This window comes from Ischnura elegans, chromosome 5 (genome assembly GCF_921293095.1).
Source record: "Ischnura elegans chromosome 5, ioIscEleg1.1, whole genome shotgun sequence".
In the NCBI taxonomy this organism is placed as follows: Eukaryota; Metazoa; Arthropoda; class Insecta; order Odonata; family Coenagrionidae; genus Ischnura; species Ischnura elegans.
Window position 1 is genome coordinate 124,839,460 of NC_060250.1, and position 22,293 is coordinate 124,861,752.

Below are 22,293 nucleotides of genomic sequence, written 5' to 3' on the forward strand. Positions count from 1 at the left end.
ATGTTTGAATACCCACAGTTTTCTCCTAAAACCCATTCATTAGCTGGCTATTTGCATGGTGATTCACTAACGCCTTGTAAACGGTGGCACCAACGTTTATGATCGTGTTTTAGTAAGTTAATTTGTGAATTACATCTGATTCACCGTTGTACAAATAATGCAATTTTCTTGGCCAATTTTACGAAGTAAATATCATACGCATTTATCATAGTCAGAGTTTGGTGATTTACTACCGTTGTAAATATCATCTTGTAAATATCATTATCTTTCCCATTTTGTCACATTTCCTGCCCGAAGTTTCTAACTTTTTTCATTTTAGGTTTCCTCTGAGTTAAAAAGTCGATATTCAAAAAGTAGAAGATGGGTAGTTTTCCAAAGAGAATTACAGTTTGTTATAATTGTGATTGCACCTGTATGATGCAACTTGCGTACCATTCATGCACGTTGGTTTTTTTTAATTAGGTTTTTTGTGATAGCGTGTTTTTGGCTGTGAATGGCAGTTTTTCCGAATATCTCCTTACTTTTCCTGTATCAGCGATGATAAAGTACATTATCATCTTTAAACAGGTGCTTTAGCTTTATTTTTGACAGTTTGAAAAATAAAGTTGTGTCCTCCCGCTAAAAAAGGAGTCGTCATTTAGTCTAGTGCTTTTATTGGGTAGTCTTCAGCTTTGGACCAGGTTTCGGAATCGAAATGTGTATAAATGATTTTATGATATATTCAATGCGGAAAGCTGGCATGCTTTAGTGAGAGCACAATTCGTTGGAAACACTCTTCAGAACGACTTATTTAGTCATTCACAATAGATTTCACGCTTTGGCCTGCTATATTGCGAAGAATATGGCATCGCAACTCAGGCTCGACCTTTTCTTAATCCCAACGGACCTGACCACATTTCCTTCCTTGGCGTAAAAAGAAACGCATCGTGTCCTTCTTTTATTTTTTTCTTCTTTGAAAAGTTTTTTTATATTATTTTTTATGTTTTTATCGTTTGGCTTTTGTTTCCCCCTCGTACCCATTCACCCACCGACCCCGCACCCCCGTGCATTATCTCGGTTGTGTCCGACACAGCCGGAGACTACGCGATGCAAGGAGAAGAGTCCACGGACGACGAAGGGGAGTGGCGGGCGTCGGCGGGTCGGAGGCCTCGCTCTTCAGGCGAGGGTGCCACGCAGGCCAAGCGGAAGCCCCAGGGGGCCCTCCGCCCCACGCACCTCGACATCCCCCACCCCATCCGCCCCGCGGAGCAATACCAGCAGCAGTTGGCCACGCCCGAGGATGAGGAGGCCGGAGGGGGAGAGGACTCCTCCACGACGGCAGGCACCCCGACGTCCTTCCCCTCGGCCACCGCCGCCCCCGCCTCCACGCCCACCGAGGACGCCGCCGCCAGCGCCGCCTTCCCCGTCCACTTCCTCACAGCCACCACCCCAGAAGGTCAGCGCCCCCACTCTTTTCTTTCCCCCTTCATCTCTCTCTCTCTCTTCATCCTTCACTCTTCTCCTGACACTCCTCTGCCTGCCTACCTCTCTGACAGTGGCAGAAAAATAATATAAAGAGCACAGAAAGCTTATCTGCGCCGTGGAAGTAATGTATCCCCATTTCGATTCCTCATGTTGGTAACATTGATACGAGCAGTGGCGTAGCTGGTGGGGGGGTAGGTGGTCTGGACCCCCACCATCCCCGGAAATATAAAAAACACAGTTACTATGCTTCAGCATAAAGGAAAAAATATTGAAAAATGATGAATTTACAAAAGATTTCTTTGAAAAACGAAGTGTTTTCGGTTATGAAATTTTTTTTAAATAGTTCAAAAAATTATATTGTGTTTTTCAAAATTCCTCCCCCCCTGGTTTTGGACCTCCCCGGACGAAATTCCTGGCTACACCAGTGCACTGGGTACGATGTGTGTTTATCGCACCCTTTTTACACTTATTCGTTTGATACGCTTGATCATTCTTTGCTTTGAAATCATTCTTTGATCCATTTGTTTTACCAAACGAAAATCGCCCTAGCTCATAGCCTGTCCAACCCTTATCGGCTGCCGCAGACAAAGTAAACAATGAATACAGCTGAAAATTATATCATACTTCAGGGGTGTGTATCCCAACATAATAAAAAGAGCTTTTGACAATCGGACTCTCCAAATCAGCAAAATTTGTAAATTGCCGTTATTTTCTGATCATACCTCGTTTCGCGGGTTTCATGCATTCAGGTCACCACTTGTCTCGGCTTTGCTCAATTCCTACCTGGGAAAACGCTCTTTGAAGCTTAGTGCGCTATTTTGTTGCCGTAAGCCTTGACCCGTGCCAGGATTGCAGCCTTCATGTTGGCTTGCCTACTTCACCCTAGGCCTGTTGTTTCATGCGCATACCGCGTATACTTTTATCATTAGATTAACTCGACTTAAGCGCGAAATCAGCTCTCTGTGCTCCATGCCTCTGATACTTCCCTCTGTTTCACTACCTCCCTGTCCGTCTCTCATTTCAGGGGAAACGACAAAAACAAAATTATCCACTTCTTTATCACCTCAACTAACTACCTATAGTTCATCCCTTTCTTTTCATATTTCCACCTTATTTTATGCTATTTTGATGTCCTAATTTTTTATTTTAAATATTTATTTTAATTTTTTTATAGGCTAATGATTTTAATTCTTAATTTATTACTTGCCTATTTTTGCTGACTTCGAAATGGTCAAGTTCTTCTTGTGCAGGTACAAATGATTTTGGCAACTTGGTTTTAGAAACAGAAATCAGATAATTGCGTCGAAGGATGTTAAGGAATACAGTTGTCTATACCCCCGTAATTCATCGATATGCTGACGTGGTCTCACCTGCGTGGTTAAGGGTTAATTATGATGTATAATTAGATCTTAAGGGTTCCGCGGCGTTTCTCCGTATGAGTCTCGGCTTTCGTGTGTTCCCAACGCGGAGGAACGCCCGAAAACCGAGACTCAAATGATGTATAATTATTGTATTAAGAGCTCACATAGTGTTTTCTGTGGTTTCTCTATCTTTACCAATTAGTACTTACGGCTAATGACTGTCATATGCACAAAACGGCTGGGTCGGATGGAACAATGGTTTTATCTGTGGTACCACGATGTGACTCAAATTTTAAACCAAACACCTGCATCAATATTGAGTATGTTTTCGTGTATAACTACAAAAATTTTACCCGTATCAAAGAAATGTTCTTTTTTCTGTCATTTATTAATCACTAATCAAAACTTTTCGCTTTTAGAATTCCATCTCATCACTTTCTAGCTTCAATAACTACTCATAGAGTTATCTGTTATATGTTAATCGAAGTAACTAAATCTTTCTGCTTGGTGCATGTTTTTAACCATGATGTGTTATTTTGCCTACCCTGGTTCTTCATCCGCCTGGAAACAGTGAAAAGCGTTTGCCGTCTTTAGTATATATTTGATGGTTTGAAAACTAATAATATAAATTTTACTTCCATAAATTCATGCAACATGCAGGCAACAGGGTAAACTCGCGGTCAACCGAAGCGCTCAAAGTTTCTGTAGTTTAACAATGGTGCGTTAGAACGTAGGTTTCCGCGGCGATGGTTTGATCTCTGCATTTCTTCAGGGTTTTCTTCCGCGTCAGCTTGTTTGTAGACAACAGTTTCGCTGGCTATCCTGCCAGCGTCTTCAGGTCGAAGGTGTCGGCAGTTGGTTTCTACCTCGCTTATATCCCGTAGGCTGGATGGGAGCTACTCTGTGATTGGCTGTGCAGCCAACACAATATTGCAAACAATACAGCCAATCACAGAGCAGCTCACATCCAGCCTACGGGATATAAGCGAGGCAGAAACCAACTGCCGACACCTTCGACCCGAAGACGCTGGCAGGATAGCCAGCGAAACTGCTGTCTACGAACAAGCTGACGCGGAAGAAAACCCTGAAGAAATGCAGAGATCAATGGTGCGTTTTCGACCTTAATATCATTAGTAATTTTGGTTCCTACTGGCATCGCCCCTCCAGGGTTAAAATTTCGTGACACAATTTGTCTCCGCCCTGTATCCCAACCGATTCATTCGTGAAAAGCGTGCCGGGCGAGTGCAACCGGTTGGGTCCGTGGTGGTGCAACGCTGCAGACAACTTTTCAAACCTTCCGAAGTAAGCGTACTTGCCAAAAAAAGAGAAACAAAAAGTCCCGCCCCGATGGCCACCGAGGATTGCGACGATCTTTCTCTTTTTTCCTCTCTCTCTCACGTGAATACGATCTAATCACGCACCGCCATTATGATGTCGCGGCTTCTCTTCTTCCACTTCTCCCCTGCTCCCAATTTCACGCCCCCCCCCACCCCCCCTGCGCAGTGACTCTCGGACGTCCCAAGGTGGACGAGGGCGCAAATTGTGTGCCCTCCCGCCGCCTTCACTTGTTCCTCTCTCGTGGGCGCGCCGCGAAGTCAGAAAAAGGATGAAGTGCGGGGCGCGGAGTGTGTGTCCTCTGCTGCGCTCCTCCTGGTTCCGTCGCCTGTTGACCCTCGTCATTCCTTTTTCTTTTTTCGGGTGCTACCGCGTCGGATTCTGTGGTAATGATAACAGTTCCGCTCTCACTATTGCCAGCGTCTTCAGATCGAAAGCTCCTGTTCATAGTTTACGCCAACGTGGTGTGGAACCTCTTTCCAGCTTGAATAGAATTAAATGACTTGAAATTGCGAATGCAGGATCACCGGAGAGCAGAAAATAATAGTCCATTGAAGCTGTATGCTGCATCAGCGCTCGCCTGGACCCCCAGGACCTGACTTAACTTTGACGGAGCCAAGAAAACTGTGAAATATATCGGATATTACCCTATAATAATGGAAGAATCGATTCAGATAGCAGGTTATAGGCGACTTAAACCGTGACCCCTAGAACACAGGTGGAAATTACAGCAACGGACCAATGGGAGAACAACAACAAGATCTGTCGTGAAAGAAGCCCTAAATATTAGGGTAGGAACTGTGGAGGGGAGAAATGGGTATTGAATCCATTCTGTCACCGTAATCATTATAAGGGAGGGTGTTTAGCAAATGGTTGAGACGCTTGGCTTTTGATCGAAATATCCTGGGTTCAAATCTTGGGTGAAACCATCGTGGCGCGAGGTTTCCCAGGGATAGGCTCCTCTTTGCTCACGCCTGCGCCTTAGGACGGGGTGAGCTTTTACTTCGCCCATCCCAACCAACCATCGGATTGAATCACTGAGTGAGTGACTGAATAATTGTGAGCTCGGTTTAAAAGAACAAAATGGTGTCTTCATTGTTTTTAGTTTATCTTGAGAGTTGGTCAATAAAAGAGTATTTGGATCTTTGCCGACGTTTCTACATTTCCTCTGGGCTTGGAAACTCGAAGGAAATATCAACTATTTTTCATATCAAACCGAGTTTTCTTATTATGCTCCAAATCCAGATTATGAGAGTCTTATCGTCGAAACGTTGGCGAAGAACTAAATTCTATTTTGTTGACCGACTTTCAAGATAAACTAAAATAATCCTTATGCCTTAGTGCTTAAGGAACACATTCATTGAAATGTAAAATTTGGGAGATGTCCATGCTTGTGCAGTGGCGTAACCAGGAATATGCTTTGGGGGGAATGAGATGGCTTGGGGTGGAAACACCCCAGGCAACCGGGAAAATTTTTGAAAAATGGCATGCTTGGAAATACATTTTACATCATTTTGGCCCTAAAAATTAAACTTTAAGCAGATGCAGTTATTTGATGTCAAAACTAGAGGATCTATCTCCTCATCCCCCTCATAGTTACGCCACTGTACTTACGCACATCGCCCTCGTAATGTCCACTCGCTACTCGTAGAGCTGTTAACGCGCCATGTCCATCATGATTGAGCCCACAGATTGAAGCCCCCCCCCCTCTCCCACCGCCTCTCGCGAACTTTCCTCTCAAGCGACTCTGTGAGTGGCTGAAAAAAATCGTAACGATCTGCGTGCCGCGACAAGGACGCGCGGTTTGACCAATCGGGTCGAACTTGTAGTGGTTTGTGCCTGCCCTCCTCAACCCCACCCTCTCCCTCCACCTTTTCCTTCCTCCGCTCGCGTATTAAACCTCACTCTCGATTTAAAAAAAAAAGTGAAAAACGCAGCGCGTTCGTTTTCATTTTTGATTCTCGTTTTTTTTTTCAAAGTTTATTTTAGATTTTATTATTTCAGTGTTTTTTTTAGGGCAAACACTCTTGGCTTGGAGTGCGGGGCGGGTCGCATGGGAGCGGGCGGCCTCCTCTCCCTCCCGCTCCCTTTCCCTGTTTTCGTCGGGCGCGACGCAGTCCCCTTAACGAGTCGTTCGGAGAGCGTTTATTATTATTTTTTCCCCTTATTAATGCGCGTGCTTCGCATTTCGCTGACAAAAAATGAAAACTCCGCCAGCCTCGTTTCTCTTTTCATTTTTTCTTCGCGTTCCTTTGGGAGAGATGTCGGCGCGGCCTGGAAGGAGAGCGAGCAGGTCGCCAGTCTGTCTGTCTGAGTGAGTGGGATTGCCAGTGCGGGACATCGATCCCCGCTACGCACAGATCTCCGACCCGGGATTAATTTCAGCCAGAGAGACCCAGGGGTCGTCGGCTCCCTGCGCCTCGTGCTCACCTCCGAATCGAATCACAGTCCCCGTAATGCCCTTGCGTCTGCCGTGGTGTCTTACATGTTTCAGTGTTTATTTTTAAATATTTTTTATCAGTCCAGTTTTGTGTCAGTGTAGTGTCCGTGTCTGGGGTGTAAGTCGTGGAGACGCTGAATTTGACTTTTCCTGGTTGGTTCCAGGAGTCATGATGGTGGATTAAAAAAAATATTCTTACATCAAGAGTCTCCTCATATTATCGTACAGCGGAAAAATCTTTTTATAATATTCTACCGATTAAGGTAGGTTTCCAAGGGGTATTTAGAAGTCTATCTAAAAATCCTATTACCTTCCTTCCTCTCCCTCGTTTACCCAACATTCTACTCTCTAACACTTTCAACATCTCAGCACTGGCTCCATCCATGCCTTCTTGTCTCCTACGTAACTCATCTGAAAGCTGCATCTCCTCACCCACCATGTCGCTCCTCCTCATCCTGGTCCACTTCACCTTCTACATTCTTCTCCGCACCCACTTTTCGAACGCCTGCTGTCTTCCCTAGTCCTCCATCCTAAGTGTCCACGTTTCTGCACCGGAAAGGGCTACTTTCTAGATCGGACTCTTCACTAGCCTTTCCTTTAAACTCTTACGTAACGATCCCAGTCGAGGAAAATTATCGTATAGAGATGGTGAACAGTATTTTTTTTAGTTTTGACCTAGGTGTTACTCATGAAAATGATTCAATGAATCATCATCATTAGTCAACAATCCTAAGATTGGTTTGACGCAGCTCTCCATTTCTCTCTCCTATCCGCTAATCTCTTGTTGCCCGTTAAAATTTACTTTTATTTATTTTATTAAATGGATTTCTGTGGACAGGGGGGTTGCGTGTGCAGCGTATTCGACTTTATTCCGTTGTTTGTGAAACAAATCCCATTTAGTGCATGTGTAATTAGCGTAGATGGGGTGTAAATCGTGGAGACGATAAGTAAGCCTAATGTTCTTGCTGGTCCGAGGAGGCTTTATTGAATTTTGTTAAGTGTACTTTTTTTGAAATTAAAATCGATTGCATTTAGTTTGCTTGTGAAGATCAACGTTCTGCATTGATGCATTGCCATCCCAATGTGTAATTCATCATTCACGCCACTGTTGTCTTGGTGTAGAGGCGCTCATCGATAACTTGAAGTGCTTCGGAAAGTGAAAAATCTTTTGATTCGAGGAAAATTAATTCTCATTAAAAATGTTTCCCCATGAAACTTTGAGGTCTTAAGCTTGGTATTTATCTTAAAACAATGAAATAATTTTCCCAGTTGAAGTATTATTTTTTTAGTATTTCTCGTGTTTATTCAGTGAGCTTGCGCGCCCAGTTTTTTTCTTTTCTAGTTCATAAAATGTAAGTGCTTACTGTTTTTTGCCGTTAGACTGTGCGTAAAGCGGTGTAAATAATCGAAACGACGAATCTTGCTTTTTTATGGCTGGTCAACATAGGAGGCGTCATTCTGTCTTTAATGTGCACGTTTTTGTTTTTGATTGGCCGCCGTTGGGAGCGGTATGGAAGACCCACGTTCATTGATGTAGTCACCCATTCTTATGCGAGCAATGATCTGCCATTCACGTCCCGTGGGGAGCCGAACATTTTATCGTGCATATCGTAGTTAAGGTTCTTCTCGCAGTAAAATAAAATCTTTCGATTAGAGTAAAATTTAAAAGTTCCCCTGTAATATGGTGAATATCATACAGTTGGGGTTTAAAATTGGTTCCTATCTCTTGTTATAATGATGGATATTGTTTGAAAAATTTGTCTGATTGATTAAAAGTATTAATATTTGTTTTAATTCATGTAATATTTCCTCCAGTGGCTGGTCTAAAATAAGGTAAGGAAAGCCATTTGAAAGATTATGGAAGAAATGAGCTCCGTTTCTAAGCAAAGGGCAATCTTTTTTACTGCTTATTGAAATGTATCCTCCCTAACGGTTAGTCTGTCGTTCAAAGGATGCCAATTCAATCTGCCGCGGAAGTTGGGTTGCAGTCGTTTGAGAAAAAAGTCGTTTTCTCTGAAATATGGATAATTTTAGCTCAGGACTTCAAAATGAGAAGTTTCTGTCGCACGAAATTACAGAAAGTTTTTGAAACTAAAGACTTAGAATTTCGAGTTGAAATACTCCACTGCATTTCACGGGTGATGTGTTTTTAAAATCTGTTCTTTTAAAAGTTACGGAGTTTAATTTTCAATGATGGACTGGTGGGCTTTCCTGAAGTTCTTTTGGCACATTTACTTAAGACAATATTACTTGCATTAAAAACAATAATATTATCACCATTTCTCCGAGTGAAATTATTCCTCTATTTAGATTCTTCCTTCAGCGGTCTCTTTCTTTCCCAATAATTTTAGGAGGTATATCAGCGACTGCGCGATCCAAAATAAATACTTTTCGTGAATATTATTGTCAAAAGTTTTTCTACAGACGACAAACAACAAAATTAAATATCAAAATTAGTAAAAATTATGATTTGCAAATGTTTTTTTTTCCAGAAAATGTAGGACGGAAGCCTTTTTGATGGCTTGCAGTGGAAGTACAGTGAGAATGTTTATTTTGATATTTTTATGAAAATGGTGGAAGCTTCGATTCTCGATTCTACGACTTCCTTCTGTGGTCTCTCGCTCTCTCTCTCCCTACCAATACCCATCAATGCACTCGTGCACCATTTTTTTAAATTACTGATTATGATAAGGCTGAAAAAATAAGGTGTCTCGTGTTTCTCCGTTTCTCGATGCATCGCCCACTTATACCTATGCATCGACCACCTTAACCCTTTCGCTGATGAGCTGATGACGTCACTGACTCCCGCCGAACTTGTCACCGCTTCTCAGCTATTCCATGGACTCGCGCATTGTTCTCGCGTGGTTCGTTGTTCTTCACTCCCTTGAGAGCGAATCCTTTCCTCAATGGAAGGAATGAGCTAACGAACCAGAATTCTAATGACGGCAGCTACTCAATGAAAAGCGTCTTTATTATTTTACAATTAATGAGAGAATTGCTGATGATTTGGAGGAATTATTCTTCCCCTGCTATTTTTTGACAATACTTTTGACGGATCGCAATTTCGGGTGTGAGTGAGCGAATGTTATTAAACTTAATCCATGTTGGTTTTCTCTCCGCTTCCATTGTGGCTTGGTACAGACCTGGACGCTTCGTCGACGAGTCCCCGCCAGCAGTATCCCAGCAACAGACCCTCTCCTACACTCCAGGCGGCGACCTCACGCTCCTCGCCAGTGGTCGTTCGCAGGCAGAAGACCGCCTCGCAAATCGGTGAGTAAAACTCCTTACGGACGTGAATTTACTCTTTTTTACAGCTTGAATCTTACGCGTCACCTAAAATTGCATGCATTTCAGGATACCTTAGTGATATAGTAGTGCATGTATAATAAGTTGATACCTTATATACCTACCTTAGCGAGCAACGGTCGTTGAGATTTCTTCATGTGTGGCAAATAATTGAAAGTTAGGAATATGTGTCGAAAATGACCCGACCGCTGTTCAAGGAGTATCCTACCCCACGGTTTCTAATCCTGAAAAATATTAACTATATTTCAGGCGGATATTATTTTGCCATAGAATTTATAAAAGAATGCGGGCGAATATCCAGAGTTCTCGCCAAGTAAACTTAATATTTCTGAACAAGTCAAACAATTTAGGAAATCACGTATGATAATATCATATTTCTATAATATTTCATAAGTTTAATGATGTAATTTAATGCCCACACATGAGTGGAAGCATACAACTGAGAATATTTAGTATTGAATTTCTAGAAGTATGCTTATTATCTTCAATTGGTGCGCTTATTATCTTCAATTGAGTACCTTTAAGTTAGTAGAGTAATTAAGTACCTTTACGTGATCCTTTGTTGTCCGGAAAGAATTCGTGTCCTATATGTTAGCAATGGAGTGTATTATTTTGCGAAGAGGTAGCTCTTCGGAATCTTCTTTATTCTTCTCTTAAAACATTGATTGGCGCACGTAATTTCGTTAAGGCGAGTGTTCGGCTTGCCATCGGTGTATAGACGACTACCCATCTCGGCAAGATGTGTTCGAAGCGTTCCTCGATCCTCCTGCTGCTGCTAGATTTACGCTCTTTTTTCCTTCAACTCGATGGGGTGGTAAAAAGTTCGCATTATAGGTAACCCGAGCCTTGGTCATCAGCTTTAAGGCTTTATCGTCTCAAGGATAGGGGAACCTCGGCGTCCGTCGTCGATGGTGTCATGGCCAGCGCACCACAAGCCGGCTTAGAGCGAACCACACGTCAGAATCTGCGGTTCACATCGTAATGAACAGGTTTATTCTCGTCTTTGCCGGGCAACTGATTCGGTCGAAACATCCTTCTTCTTCTTCTTATCCTCTAAAAGACTCACGTCAGTTTGTATTCGCCGTTTTTTCTGCTAAACTGAAGTGATAAGTGAAGGCGATGAGCAATATATAAGGTGAAGGGGAATATATAAGGTTAGACGTGTTTTTTCTGAGCTCGGAGATTTTCGGCTCATTTTTCATTGCGTGTTCGTGAATTTTTGGCCAAAATAATGCTGTAACGATGCTCCAGCCTCCATATCCGCCCGACATGGCTCCGTGTGACTTTGTTCTATTCATCAAAATAAAGAGAATCTTAAAGTCATTTTACAAGTATAGATGACATTGAAAGACAGAGGTAAAGGCTATCCCAAAGATCGAGTCTGATAAGTGTTTCGAGGAGTGGAAGAAGCGCTGGCACAATTGCTCAATATCTATAACTAATGGGGACTATTTTTAAGGTGACAACATTAATGTAGACGAATAAATTAATATTTTTTTTCAAAAAACTACGACTCCTTCAGAAACCTGTGAATACGTGCAATTGAAGGTAAAAGTATCATGGTTTCAAGTGAAATCTATGAGTTGAAAACGTGTAGGTGATTATGCAATGGAGAATGAAATGAGTTCGGGCGTTCCTTGGCGTTGGGCATTATTTGGTACTTAGTCATCGAGAAAATTGGAAACGAAAGTGGTACATCATTTCGGTCCTCTTAATTTCCTTAGTATCCTCATATAACTTTATAGATTTCCTTGTAAATATTTTCTCGCCATTATGGGGAAATAAAAGTGCACTAGTATTAGTGCTAAAATTGTACTAGGTTCGCATAGATAAACGCTTCATCAAGTAAACTCAAAGAAGGTCTAAACATTTTTGTAGAATTTCGATCAACGAATTAGATCAGTTGACAGAAATCAGTCATCAAATTATCACTTGTTTTCGGTAAACAAATTTTATCATTTTTTTTATTTTTATCAATTCATTTTGGGGTAGCGTGGAAACCTAGTGGGTAGATCATTTGGGTGCTGATCGAGGGTTCCCAGGTGAAGCTTTGGGACACCCCTGAAATAAAATCCTCGAAGTGCGAGGTGACCCAAGGAAAGGAACTAGCCCCCCTACCCGAAATGTGTGTCGTTCACACGCCTAAGGCTTAGTTCGGGGCGAGCTCTACCCTCGCCTAACCAAACAATACTTCGGGTTGAGTCTTTGAATGAGTGAATATTCTTTAACAATAGCAATCAATTTTGTGCAAGTTATGTAGTTTTCTGCTCAATCCCATAACTACGATGCAGTTATCATTTCCTGTTCCATTTCGCTACGAGCAAGAGCACTCGAATTCTCCGGAGAAAGTTCAGAAAATTGCCTACTTTATCATGGAAACTGAGAAAATTAAATTGATTCCTAAAAAATGTTTCAATTCAAAGCATTATACTTCATGGTCAACCTGAGATAGTTGATGTGAACTTAATTTCCGCTTAGAATGAATAGCTCGCCGCTACTATTTAAACAATTCTGATAATGTAGACTCATAATAATGAGGGCGAGTAAAGACTGGCGGCGTGCGAGATGTGGTGTGGAGGAGAATGGTGGCGAGGATAGGAAACTTCTTGAGAGATACTTTGGGGGGGAGGGAGTACTGAGCGGGGCGGGGATATTAAAAGAAATGTTAAGGAAGGGATGTGAAGGAAGAGAATAGGATTTATTGGTATAATAATAGGGATTTGGCCGTATTGTGAATTGAAGAGGGAAGTCAAAGTTTGGAGAAGAGGCGACAGGTTGATCTAACTCGCAAAACGCTCTTCGTAAGCCTAGCTCAACCGGAAGAATACTTTTAATATAATAATCAAAGGAGTCAGAAAGACAGCGGTCTTCCCTTCCATCGTAAAGATTGGATGATGAGGCAAGGTAACGTGACTACAGGGATTTCAATAATGTATGCCAACTCGACGGTAGAACGATAATTATTGCGTGATTAATATGGAAGCTAGCGTAGAGTCTCTCCGTCGGCGTAGTATGCCCTTCTTTGAATCGCCTTGTCGTGGATTAAGGACAGTGGCCCCGACTCCATTGGGCTTGAGGGGGCCCGAGCCCCCCAAAAATTCGTTACCTGCGTGTGAGAAAAAAATGTCAGGCTTGTCGATTTTCCCCGGAGTGTCCAGATATCGAGATTCGAGTTATAAGGGTTCTAATGTTGATAATATGACTCTTCTAAAATGCTTAAAAAGACTTAAAACTCACTACTTATAAACTTTCCTGTGGCAAGATCCCCGGTTTGGGCCCCCCAATATTTTTTGTAAGTCGGCACCCCTGATTAAGGAGGGTTCTCTTGGAGAGCAATGCTGGCGTCGCACTATGGAACGAGAAAGCTCTGCTCTCCGGGTATTCATCGTCCCTCTCCTCTGCCATATACCCTCTTTTCTACCATCAGTGCAGCGCCCCTAATCCGCTTTCCTGCGATGTGAATGGAAAAAGATTTCGGTCGTCTGGAGGCCTTTTGTTGTTGTAGTCCCTCTTGACCCCTCGCGAAAGAACGTTGCTCGTAGCCGCTCAATGGCCTAGCTCCTGCACCTCGACCGCAGCCCTTTTCCCCCTCCCCTCTACTCTCTCTCCCCGCCCACCGGCTAACGTATCATCTCCGTCAAAAACATCAGATATTGCAATCACATTTTAGGCTCAGCGAAGCTATTGACGGTGTGGGGCAAGATCGTTTTTACTCACCTCTCCACTCAGTACTCTTATCATCTAATCTTTTCACATCTACGTATTTCTTCTCTTTCTCGTCCTTCTATACCTGCCCCATAAATGTTTTAGTCGAGTTCTTTCTTTTCTTTTCCTACTATCCACTTTTCTTTGAACGATTGTATCATCAGTTTGTCGTGCCTCTGGAGGTCGTTGATGATATTACTCCGCCATCTTCTCAAGGTTTTCTCTTCTCTTCTACTCTTGGTAGGAATTCTTCGTTACTCACTCAGTGAATCTATTTGATATTCATTATTCTTCTGTTTCACCACATTTCAAATGCCTCCAACATTGATCTCTCTCTTGCCATTATCTTCCATGCCTCACTGCCTCTCCACATGTAACTGGTAAGAATGGTTCAAATGGCATAAGAAAAACGGAAGCATATTGAGGCGGCTGGGTGATTATTTCTTCCAAGGGTATTCACATCTTAATGGTTGAACGCAGTATTATTTTGTGCTTGTACTTAAAATTTATTCAGATTTATTTTTATTACTAAATATTTTAAATACCTGTTGACAAATTGTATTACGTACGTACTTTCCAAGCCATACAGGGGTGGAGCAAGGATTTTCAGGAATGAGGTTCATTTGATATACTCTAGAGCATTGCAAAGGAAAATGAGAGTGACAGGGTGGTTCACACCCACCCTTCTCCCTTGGATATGGGTGATTAGCTTTATGGCTGTCACCCATACCTATCTCCCCTCCACCCAAGCCCCTCAGATGTAAAAGGTATCTAGAATTATTCATGATTGAAATTGTTTTTTTTTTTAATAAGAATTTTTAATTTAGAAAATGTATTTTCACGTTCATTAATCAAAGACCCATGGGTAACGTTTGGCTCATTTAATTAAATGTTTACTTGCTTATTCAATATTGTTTTTTTCATAAATTTGAATAAAAGATGCTGAATGTCACTCTCTTTATTCTCATACGATTTAATCACATTTTGGGCTTTGCTCAAGGGAAAACTTTTTAGATTTAAGATTTATTTTCTTTAGATGTGGCAATCAAACAATTATCAATCCAGCTATCATATCCAATTCAGCCAAAGGTTAGAAAAAAATGTCATGAATTAAATTTATACTCCTATTGCATGTTTATGTTTAAATGCCGATTAGGTTCAGAAATCTATTTAGATTGGAGTACCTACTATTGATATAATTCACATCTTGAATGATGAGAATGAATAATTTTATGTATGTACAAGTTTTCTTGTCTGATACTATTAAGGATACGATGATATATGTGTCATTATCTGAAACATAGTTTTTCAAATACTTCTTGCATTATCAATTTTGCACTATTTATAAGTTCAAAAGTTATGACCACAACATTGAAGGTATTAACTGCTCTTTGGAATGTTTTCATTCTTCCTTTTAATCAACATTATTAGATTCTCAAGATACAAGGTAATTTTATGCCGCAAGGAAACCTTTTTTAAGTTAATTTCTATTTTTGTTTCGTTTTTCAAAATAATTTATCTGATTCACAAATGTCTCATAGGTTTTGCACGTTGTGATGCTTTTTGTTAGTTGCGACATTTTGAAAAGCGACTTTTTTTTTCAATATTAGGACATTTTGTGAGAAACATTTAAAAAATCACTTCACCAGGAATATGAAAAAATCATCAATCTAATATTTTTAAACTAATCTAGCTGGTTAGCAATTTATTTTCTCTGAAAAAAAAAAGATTTCATGTGCTTACCTATTTAATACCTCTCATTCAATGGCGAAGTTTGAATCTCAAGTCTAGAGGGGCAGTTGAAAGTTAAATTAGTCACACCTACAGATGAAAAGATATGATTATCTTACAAAATATATATTTACTTGTGAAATATCTCATTTTCATAATGCTCTTTCTTTCAGAGGATGAAGCTGAGAGGGCTGTTCGCAGGGTGTCCTATCTGAAAGCCACATGGGGTGACCGTATGCATGTGGACAGTGATCTTGACTTGAGTGACAGTGAGCAGGCTGCTGCATTACTCCGACCACATGACTTTGAACACCCTTCCAGAAGGTAAGATCACATTTACCTATGCTATCTTTATACATACCATTCGATTGCTTCAATTTGCCTCTTATAATGCTTCATAAATGTGCTTTTTTTTACCACCTTGGACACAAATTTGATGGTTTTTTGCAATATCAAGTGATTTGAGTTTTGCTTTATCTAACCCCATCTATTTTCATAATTTTTTTGATTATTAACTATCTCCATTAATCATATCTGATGGTTTACTTCATTCCCATGGTGTTGAGTGCTTTTTCAGTCAATGCCTCTTTAAAATAACTTTGGCATAAAAATTATATTCGCTGGTTTTTAATATCAAGTGAATTAATTCAACAATCGGAAACCTTTAGCCTCAGCAGTATCATTCCTATACTTTATGTTTATTTTTTTTATATGTATTTTTCTATTCCCTCTTTAATGGTCTATTTTTGGGATATTACTTATGTTACTCTTATGGTCAACATCTTAATCTCATTGATCAAGTAGGTACTCTAGCTGTATGCAGGTGTGGAACCAGGGATAGAATACTTATCTTCCATTCTCTCTTAATAGTGGTGTAGCATAGGTGTCTAACTGCAAAGGTGGATATAATATACACTGCCTATCCCCCTACAAAATTAGATATGATAAAGATAAAATTTTTTAGAGTCAGGAAAATTTTTACTGGTGATGTATTTTTTTTCTCCGCGCCAAAAATTATTATCACACTTAAAAGACTTAAATATTCAGAAAGAATGCTTCAAATTCTTACATTAATGTGTTAAAATCCAAGAATTTCATATATTGCTGCCTTAAGAAAATTTATAGCCTGCCAGAAATCAAACTAAATATTTTCCAATCATTTTTTGTTGGTCAGTGTTTTTGGTGATAGGGCCTGTCTGAAGCTGAGTGTGTCAGTGAATTGTCAATCAGTTTTGGAAAGGAATACATATGGTATGAGCAATCGCAAAGCTAAATGAAGGAGAGGGTGCTCTCCCACTGACCCCATAGGATCAATCTGTATACTCGGTTTCAGGGGCCTATCCAGGATTTTTTCTGAGGGAGGGCACAAGGGTCTGACAGGTCTTCTCATATTTGAGATTAAAAACAAAATACAACAATAACTGAGGAAAGTTTTCTCTTTATTTTGATGTGAAAGTTATTAATATTAAATTCAATAATTGAGGCTCCAAAATACACAAAATAAAAGAATGTAATGATAAACGTATTAAAAACCTTGTTTATATTTTAAGCATTTCATTCATGCCTCCCTTCCTAAATCTGCCTATGCTCGGTTAGACATGTAAAGTAAATGGTGCATATTTATAGTGATTTCCTGATCGCTCCTTTTTCCCTTCACTATCAGCATTGCTTTTTCATAAGTCTTGAGCCAATGTCTATTTACATATTTCTCGGTCTTGTCACAGCCCCTGTGGGCCATTTGCCATGGTTTGTTGGTGTTCAAGGAACTAGTATCCACTTGCTAAAGAATTCACGTTGAGACAAATATATGTGTGCTGTAGTAAATGGGTATTCACTTGTGTCCTCTGGTCATTAGAGAGTCTAGCTGCAGAAGGCCCCCAGACCACCGCAACAATTAAACACAAGGCACTTCTAGAAAATTGTACTTCAATGTCATTTTTCCTCGCTTTCTCAGACATATAAATGGATGATTAATTTGTTGTGCTCATTAAATCTGTTACTGAAGTCATTAAGGGTGTTCTCAGTCTCTCAGTGTACCTTTGACCCTCACCAGCGGGTGTGAGCATAGAATGTTTGAGGGCAAATTAAGCTGAAAACTAGGAGTAATGTTCCAGCTCTTCCATTGGTGTGTTACCTCTGCGACCATTCTGCAAGAACCCATCAATGCCTTTGCCTGCACCACCTTTTTGGGGGCACACAAGAAGACTGAAGGCTTTGTTTGAGGAAAGAGTGGCCGCTTTTGCCTCTTCCGCAAAGTCTCCATTGCTGAGGACAGCATTGTCCAGAGCGTCCACTTCGGGGTGAGCTGGGGACTGCAATGCAGCAAATGCATGCATCTTTCTTGTTCAAAGTAAATGCTGCTCTGGTGTCCAAACATGCATCCATATGTAGCAGGAGCTGAAAAAAAAAGTATTGCACTTGTGACCAAATTTGTGTTAAAACATAATGTACATGTCCATGTATTGAGAGCAGGCACATAGCCAGAAATCTATTAGGTGCTAGTTACAATGCAAGTCAGCTATTCCCTTTAAATGGAAAAGGGTAATAAATTCTATTGGTGTGTTTTATAAGTATCTAATGACTTTATTGAGATATCTGCAGAAAAAGTGTGAGATTTGAATTCATAGACAAAATTTACAAATTTTTATGCAAATGGGTTTTATTTTGTTGGAAATGGCTGTTTATTAGATTGCACACAATTTTTTTCAGATGTCTGAAAAAATTTTGAAGGGTGCTTCAGCTCTCATATCACCCTCCCTGGCTATGTGCCTGATTGAAAGCCACAAATTGTCTTGAGAATGTGCATCAAATGTTTCAGGCAATAACCCCAACATCTTTGTATGTCCCTAAGCGTTTTGGTGAATGTAGGAAATTATAGTCATTTGTGGTGGTACACATTTGTTTTTTATCATGGCTAATATTTCTTCCAGTCTGGAATCAAAATAAATTAAGATTTTGTTTGAATTCACTTTTTTCTGATGATTAATGTTTGTAAAATTCTTTTGGGCTCACCACCTGGTAAGCATTAGTAAGGCTTATTTTTGGTATTGACTCATCACCCACTATCACTGTTGTGCTTTGGGCAATATTCAAGGAACACAAAAGTATCCTTGAAGGCAATCTAAAGTGTAAAACTTATTCATAAAAACCCAAGGTAAGAAATAGCCTATGGATATAACTTACAAATTTATTTTTCATGTTTTTTTTGTGTTCATTTGGACACTATTTGGTTCATAAACATTCATTTAAGAGACCAAATTTAATTTCAAAAAATCCTCAATGTTCTCATGACCGAGACAAATGCAGCAATTCTTGTGCTAATGAAATGCACACGATGCTATTATTGATAAAAGGTGACCTCTCAAAGCCCAAAGTTTTGGCTTCCTTTTAATTTCTCCCCTGTGGCAAGTCCAAGAGAGTTTTATGAAATCATCATTATTATAATCACTTTTAAAATATGAAGTGAGTCTTTCTGTTTCTCTCACACTTAAGTATACGATAAAGTGATCATACATAATCTTTAAAGGCATGTGTTTATTGTGGTGGCAGAATAGTTGAGCCTTCCCTTCAATTAAATAACAATAACAGCCCACCTGAATCTGTGAATATCTGCTCATAAAATAGTCCCTGTGCTTTTCTGAGCATTTATTCATTGAGGTATTCGGGCATCATCTGGTCGATTGCATATTTTATGATCTATATGCAGATAGATTTAATCGTAAGGTGACATTTCTTGAAGGTAGCATGGTATTACTTAATATTTTTATGAATGTAATTACACTCCTTTTTAAAAACCTTTTGTGTACGCAACGTTTAGGAAATTTTTATTTTTATGTTTTCAACTTCACATACTCTTATATAAATGTGATAAAATTCATGTTAATGTCATGCATAGTTTAGTGTAGTCATTAGATTTACTCAATTGTCATTAAAGTTAGTGCTGCATTGTGAATAACAATTATCTTGTATTATCTGATTTCATAATATGCTTTACAAATGTTGCCCGCCTGTATTTCATATGCTTTTTCAAAAGTTAACCCTTATTAACAATACGTGTATATTTTTTAAGCCAGAGGCATAGTCAACTTCAACTTTGGTATGTTGATGAACCCACTTTTATCCTTAATTTGGGTAAATCTATTTGTTAACTTCGTGTTAATAAAAGAAAGTACCAAAACATTCTGTAAGTAATATTGAACCCAATTTAGTATTTCGACTTAAACACCACAATATTGTATTGAAGTTGCTATTGGTAATTTTCCATTGTCATCCCAGTGCTTGTAGCTTCTGCTGTTACCGAATTGGCATTTTGGTTCATTCCGTAATTAATCATGTAATTGAGATTACTGAAATATAAGATGCTTAGTGAGATATCTATACAACTGAACACTTAGAGACCAAGTATCATCTACAAGTGATGCCCTGGACTTTACTCAGATCTGAGATTTATCTGATTATGGCAGAAGTATACTTCTCAGACATCACCGATATTTTTAATTCCCGCAAGTCCCAAATTATAATCCTTCCTTTTCATCGAATGTAGTTGACACATTTGTATCACACACACACATGTAGCTTTGGGGGCTTCAGCTCCTCCAAAAATTTTTTCCTTATAGAGTCTGTCTGCCACACATTACCATAGGAGATAACTAGTTCCAGGGCACTTATCCTCTTGCTTTCTCTCAGCTTTATAAGTTGTGGACTAAGATCAGCCTTTCTCAGATCTGCAGTTTTCTAAAAATTGGTAGTCGATACCTCCATTGCACAAACGCTCAGCAATCGCCCACCGAATCAAATCCGCTCATCTAGTACTACTAGGGCCACTAGGTGAGTGGATTTGATTCAGTGGTCAATTGTTGAGCATATGTGCAGTGGAGGTATCATAGTGTTTACTAATACTGCCAATGTCCTAAAGTTTAAATTTCTTCTCGAAAAATCAGGAAAATGCCAAAAGAGACTATGTCATAATAACTATGGCAGTTTCATTAAAATCAAATGATGAATTTTAATTGCAGCGGTATGCAAAAAAATAATAGCTCATTTATTTAAATTCCTGATTTTCCCATGGAAGGAAATTGACCAAATATTACAACTGTAGGCAACCTGGATACGCTATAAGCACCACCTGAAACTATGATTCTACAGCAAACTTTTATGTCATCCTTTAAATTCATGCTATAGGTACCTGAAGTTATATTTTTTTAAACTTTGTTTTCTCGGATTTCTGTAATCATGTGAAAGCTATTTATGGTTTTTAAGGATTAACTAGGTTAAAATGTGATAACATCAATGCTGGCTGGATTTTTTTAATAAACACATTTTGTGCTAAAGCTTGTCAAAAACAGCCCAATAGTTTGTAAGTATTAAAAACCACTGTATATTACTTGTCGTCAAATAGATCTGCAGGATGTTGGAAGCTGAGAAAATAACCTGAGAAGTACTTTAGAATATGACTGACAGTTAATGAACTAGCTCAATAGAAAATTAATGTGTTATCTTTCCTTCAGTTTCCTATGCATGGATTGTGGTTTTATCACTGTCATTATTGTTATAAAATAGGTTTTTGTATTGTCAAACACCTGGAAAAAATTATGTATTTTGTATGTCAAAGGGAGATTTTGACAATAAATTTTGCTGTTATTAAATTAATGATATTCTTTTGTTTGTCATTGTGACTGATTTATGTTAATTTTGTTTGGCACTGTGTTTGTTTAGGCACCTAAAAACATTTTTAACATGTGTTTCATCATGTAATTCAGAGCTTGATTTCTGTATTGTTCCTATTTATGAATGAAGCCCTTATTACCTAACAAAAGCTTCATCTTAACCAATTGTGTGAACTCCTTGGAATGATATGCATATGCTATGTACTGTCTTTCAGTGATACAAGAGTATGATATTTCTTATTTTAGTGGTGTAATCTTCATGTATGAATGTTGGAAAAGGAATGGAGAGGAATTATCTGTGTAATTGATGTAATTTTAATTATTTTCCTTGTGCATACACTCATGTGATCTATACAAATTTCTGCTTCATGAAAGAAATCCCACTGATCTTATTGAACCTGCTTATCGACAATACCCCAAAGTTTCTGAATTATGATAACCAAGATATCTGAATTTTTGCCATTGTTTATCTTATAAATGTTTGAATTTTGGTGGAATTGCCTCCTCAATGCACCATTTTGTCCTAACTCAATAAAATAGCTATTTTATAGTATAGCAAAATTGAAAAGAAGCCGATGTGCATCAGTTGCTTTTTATTTTCCAAAAATCAACTTCTAATTTTCTGTCACTTTTCCCCACTGCAGTGCTGCTGAGGCAGCCCTTGTGCCAGGAATTGCCCAATCAACTGCCGGAGGATCTCGTCAAACCCATCTTGTCAACCTCAATCGGCTTAGGTCATTGTTTACTGACCGGCAGCACCACCACCAAGATACTGGCAGTAGTGTCTCTTCCATCCCTGTCCTCCATTTGGGCAGCAACAAAGAAAACCATCATGTCGTGAAGGAGGGGTGGCTCCAGTGTAAATTTACTGTTGTCGAGGGAAAGGTAAGCCTTCCTCTTTATTCCTGGCTTTTAATGTCTGAGCTTGTAAATATGCCTGTAATGCCAGATAACAGAACAAATTAGCAAAAAATTAGCTTCCTGGATTTAATATTGGTGTTTATGAAAAAAATAAATGCCTAATGGATACTGACTAACATTCTTCTGAAAATGAAGAGCAGAATGCCGCTCTCTCTTCATTGAAATTGAGATGAGTTGTATATTAGTTTCATCAATGTACTTATTTTCCTTAGTTCACTTTGCCATTCCATTTTATATACATCCATTTTATTTTTCAGCGAGAGATGTCTCCTTTCATAATTCATAGTTTTTGTTGACGAAACACAAAGTAAAACGAATGAAACTAATTACTTAGTCATTGTGCATTCCAAAAATTTCAGGGTAA

At 39.5% G+C, this 22,293-nt stretch overlaps 1 protein-coding gene across 10 annotated transcripts in view; it reads left to right on the forward strand.

Annotated features, from left to right (window-relative positions):
* Positions 1-22,293, forward strand: part of LOC124159528 (rho GTPase-activating protein 23-like) — a 653,624-nt gene that overhangs the window by 576,733 nt on the left and 54,598 nt on the right. For 8 of the 10 annotated variants that reach the window (XM_046535407.1, XM_046535408.1, XM_046535399.1 and 5 more), the window contains 5 exons: positions 1,073-1,435; positions 9,742-9,870; positions 15,516-15,666; positions 17,457-17,642; positions 21,653-21,893. In XM_046535407.1, the coding sequence (XP_046391363.1) occupies positions 1,073-1,435; positions 9,742-9,870; positions 15,516-15,666; positions 17,457-17,642; positions 21,653-21,893 (1,070 nt within the window). The remainder of the gene's footprint in view (positions 1-1,072; positions 1,436-9,741; positions 9,871-15,515; positions 15,667-17,456; positions 17,643-21,652; positions 21,894-22,293) is intronic. The other 2 variants (XM_046535404.1, XM_046535406.1) reach the window with 2 other exon arrangements.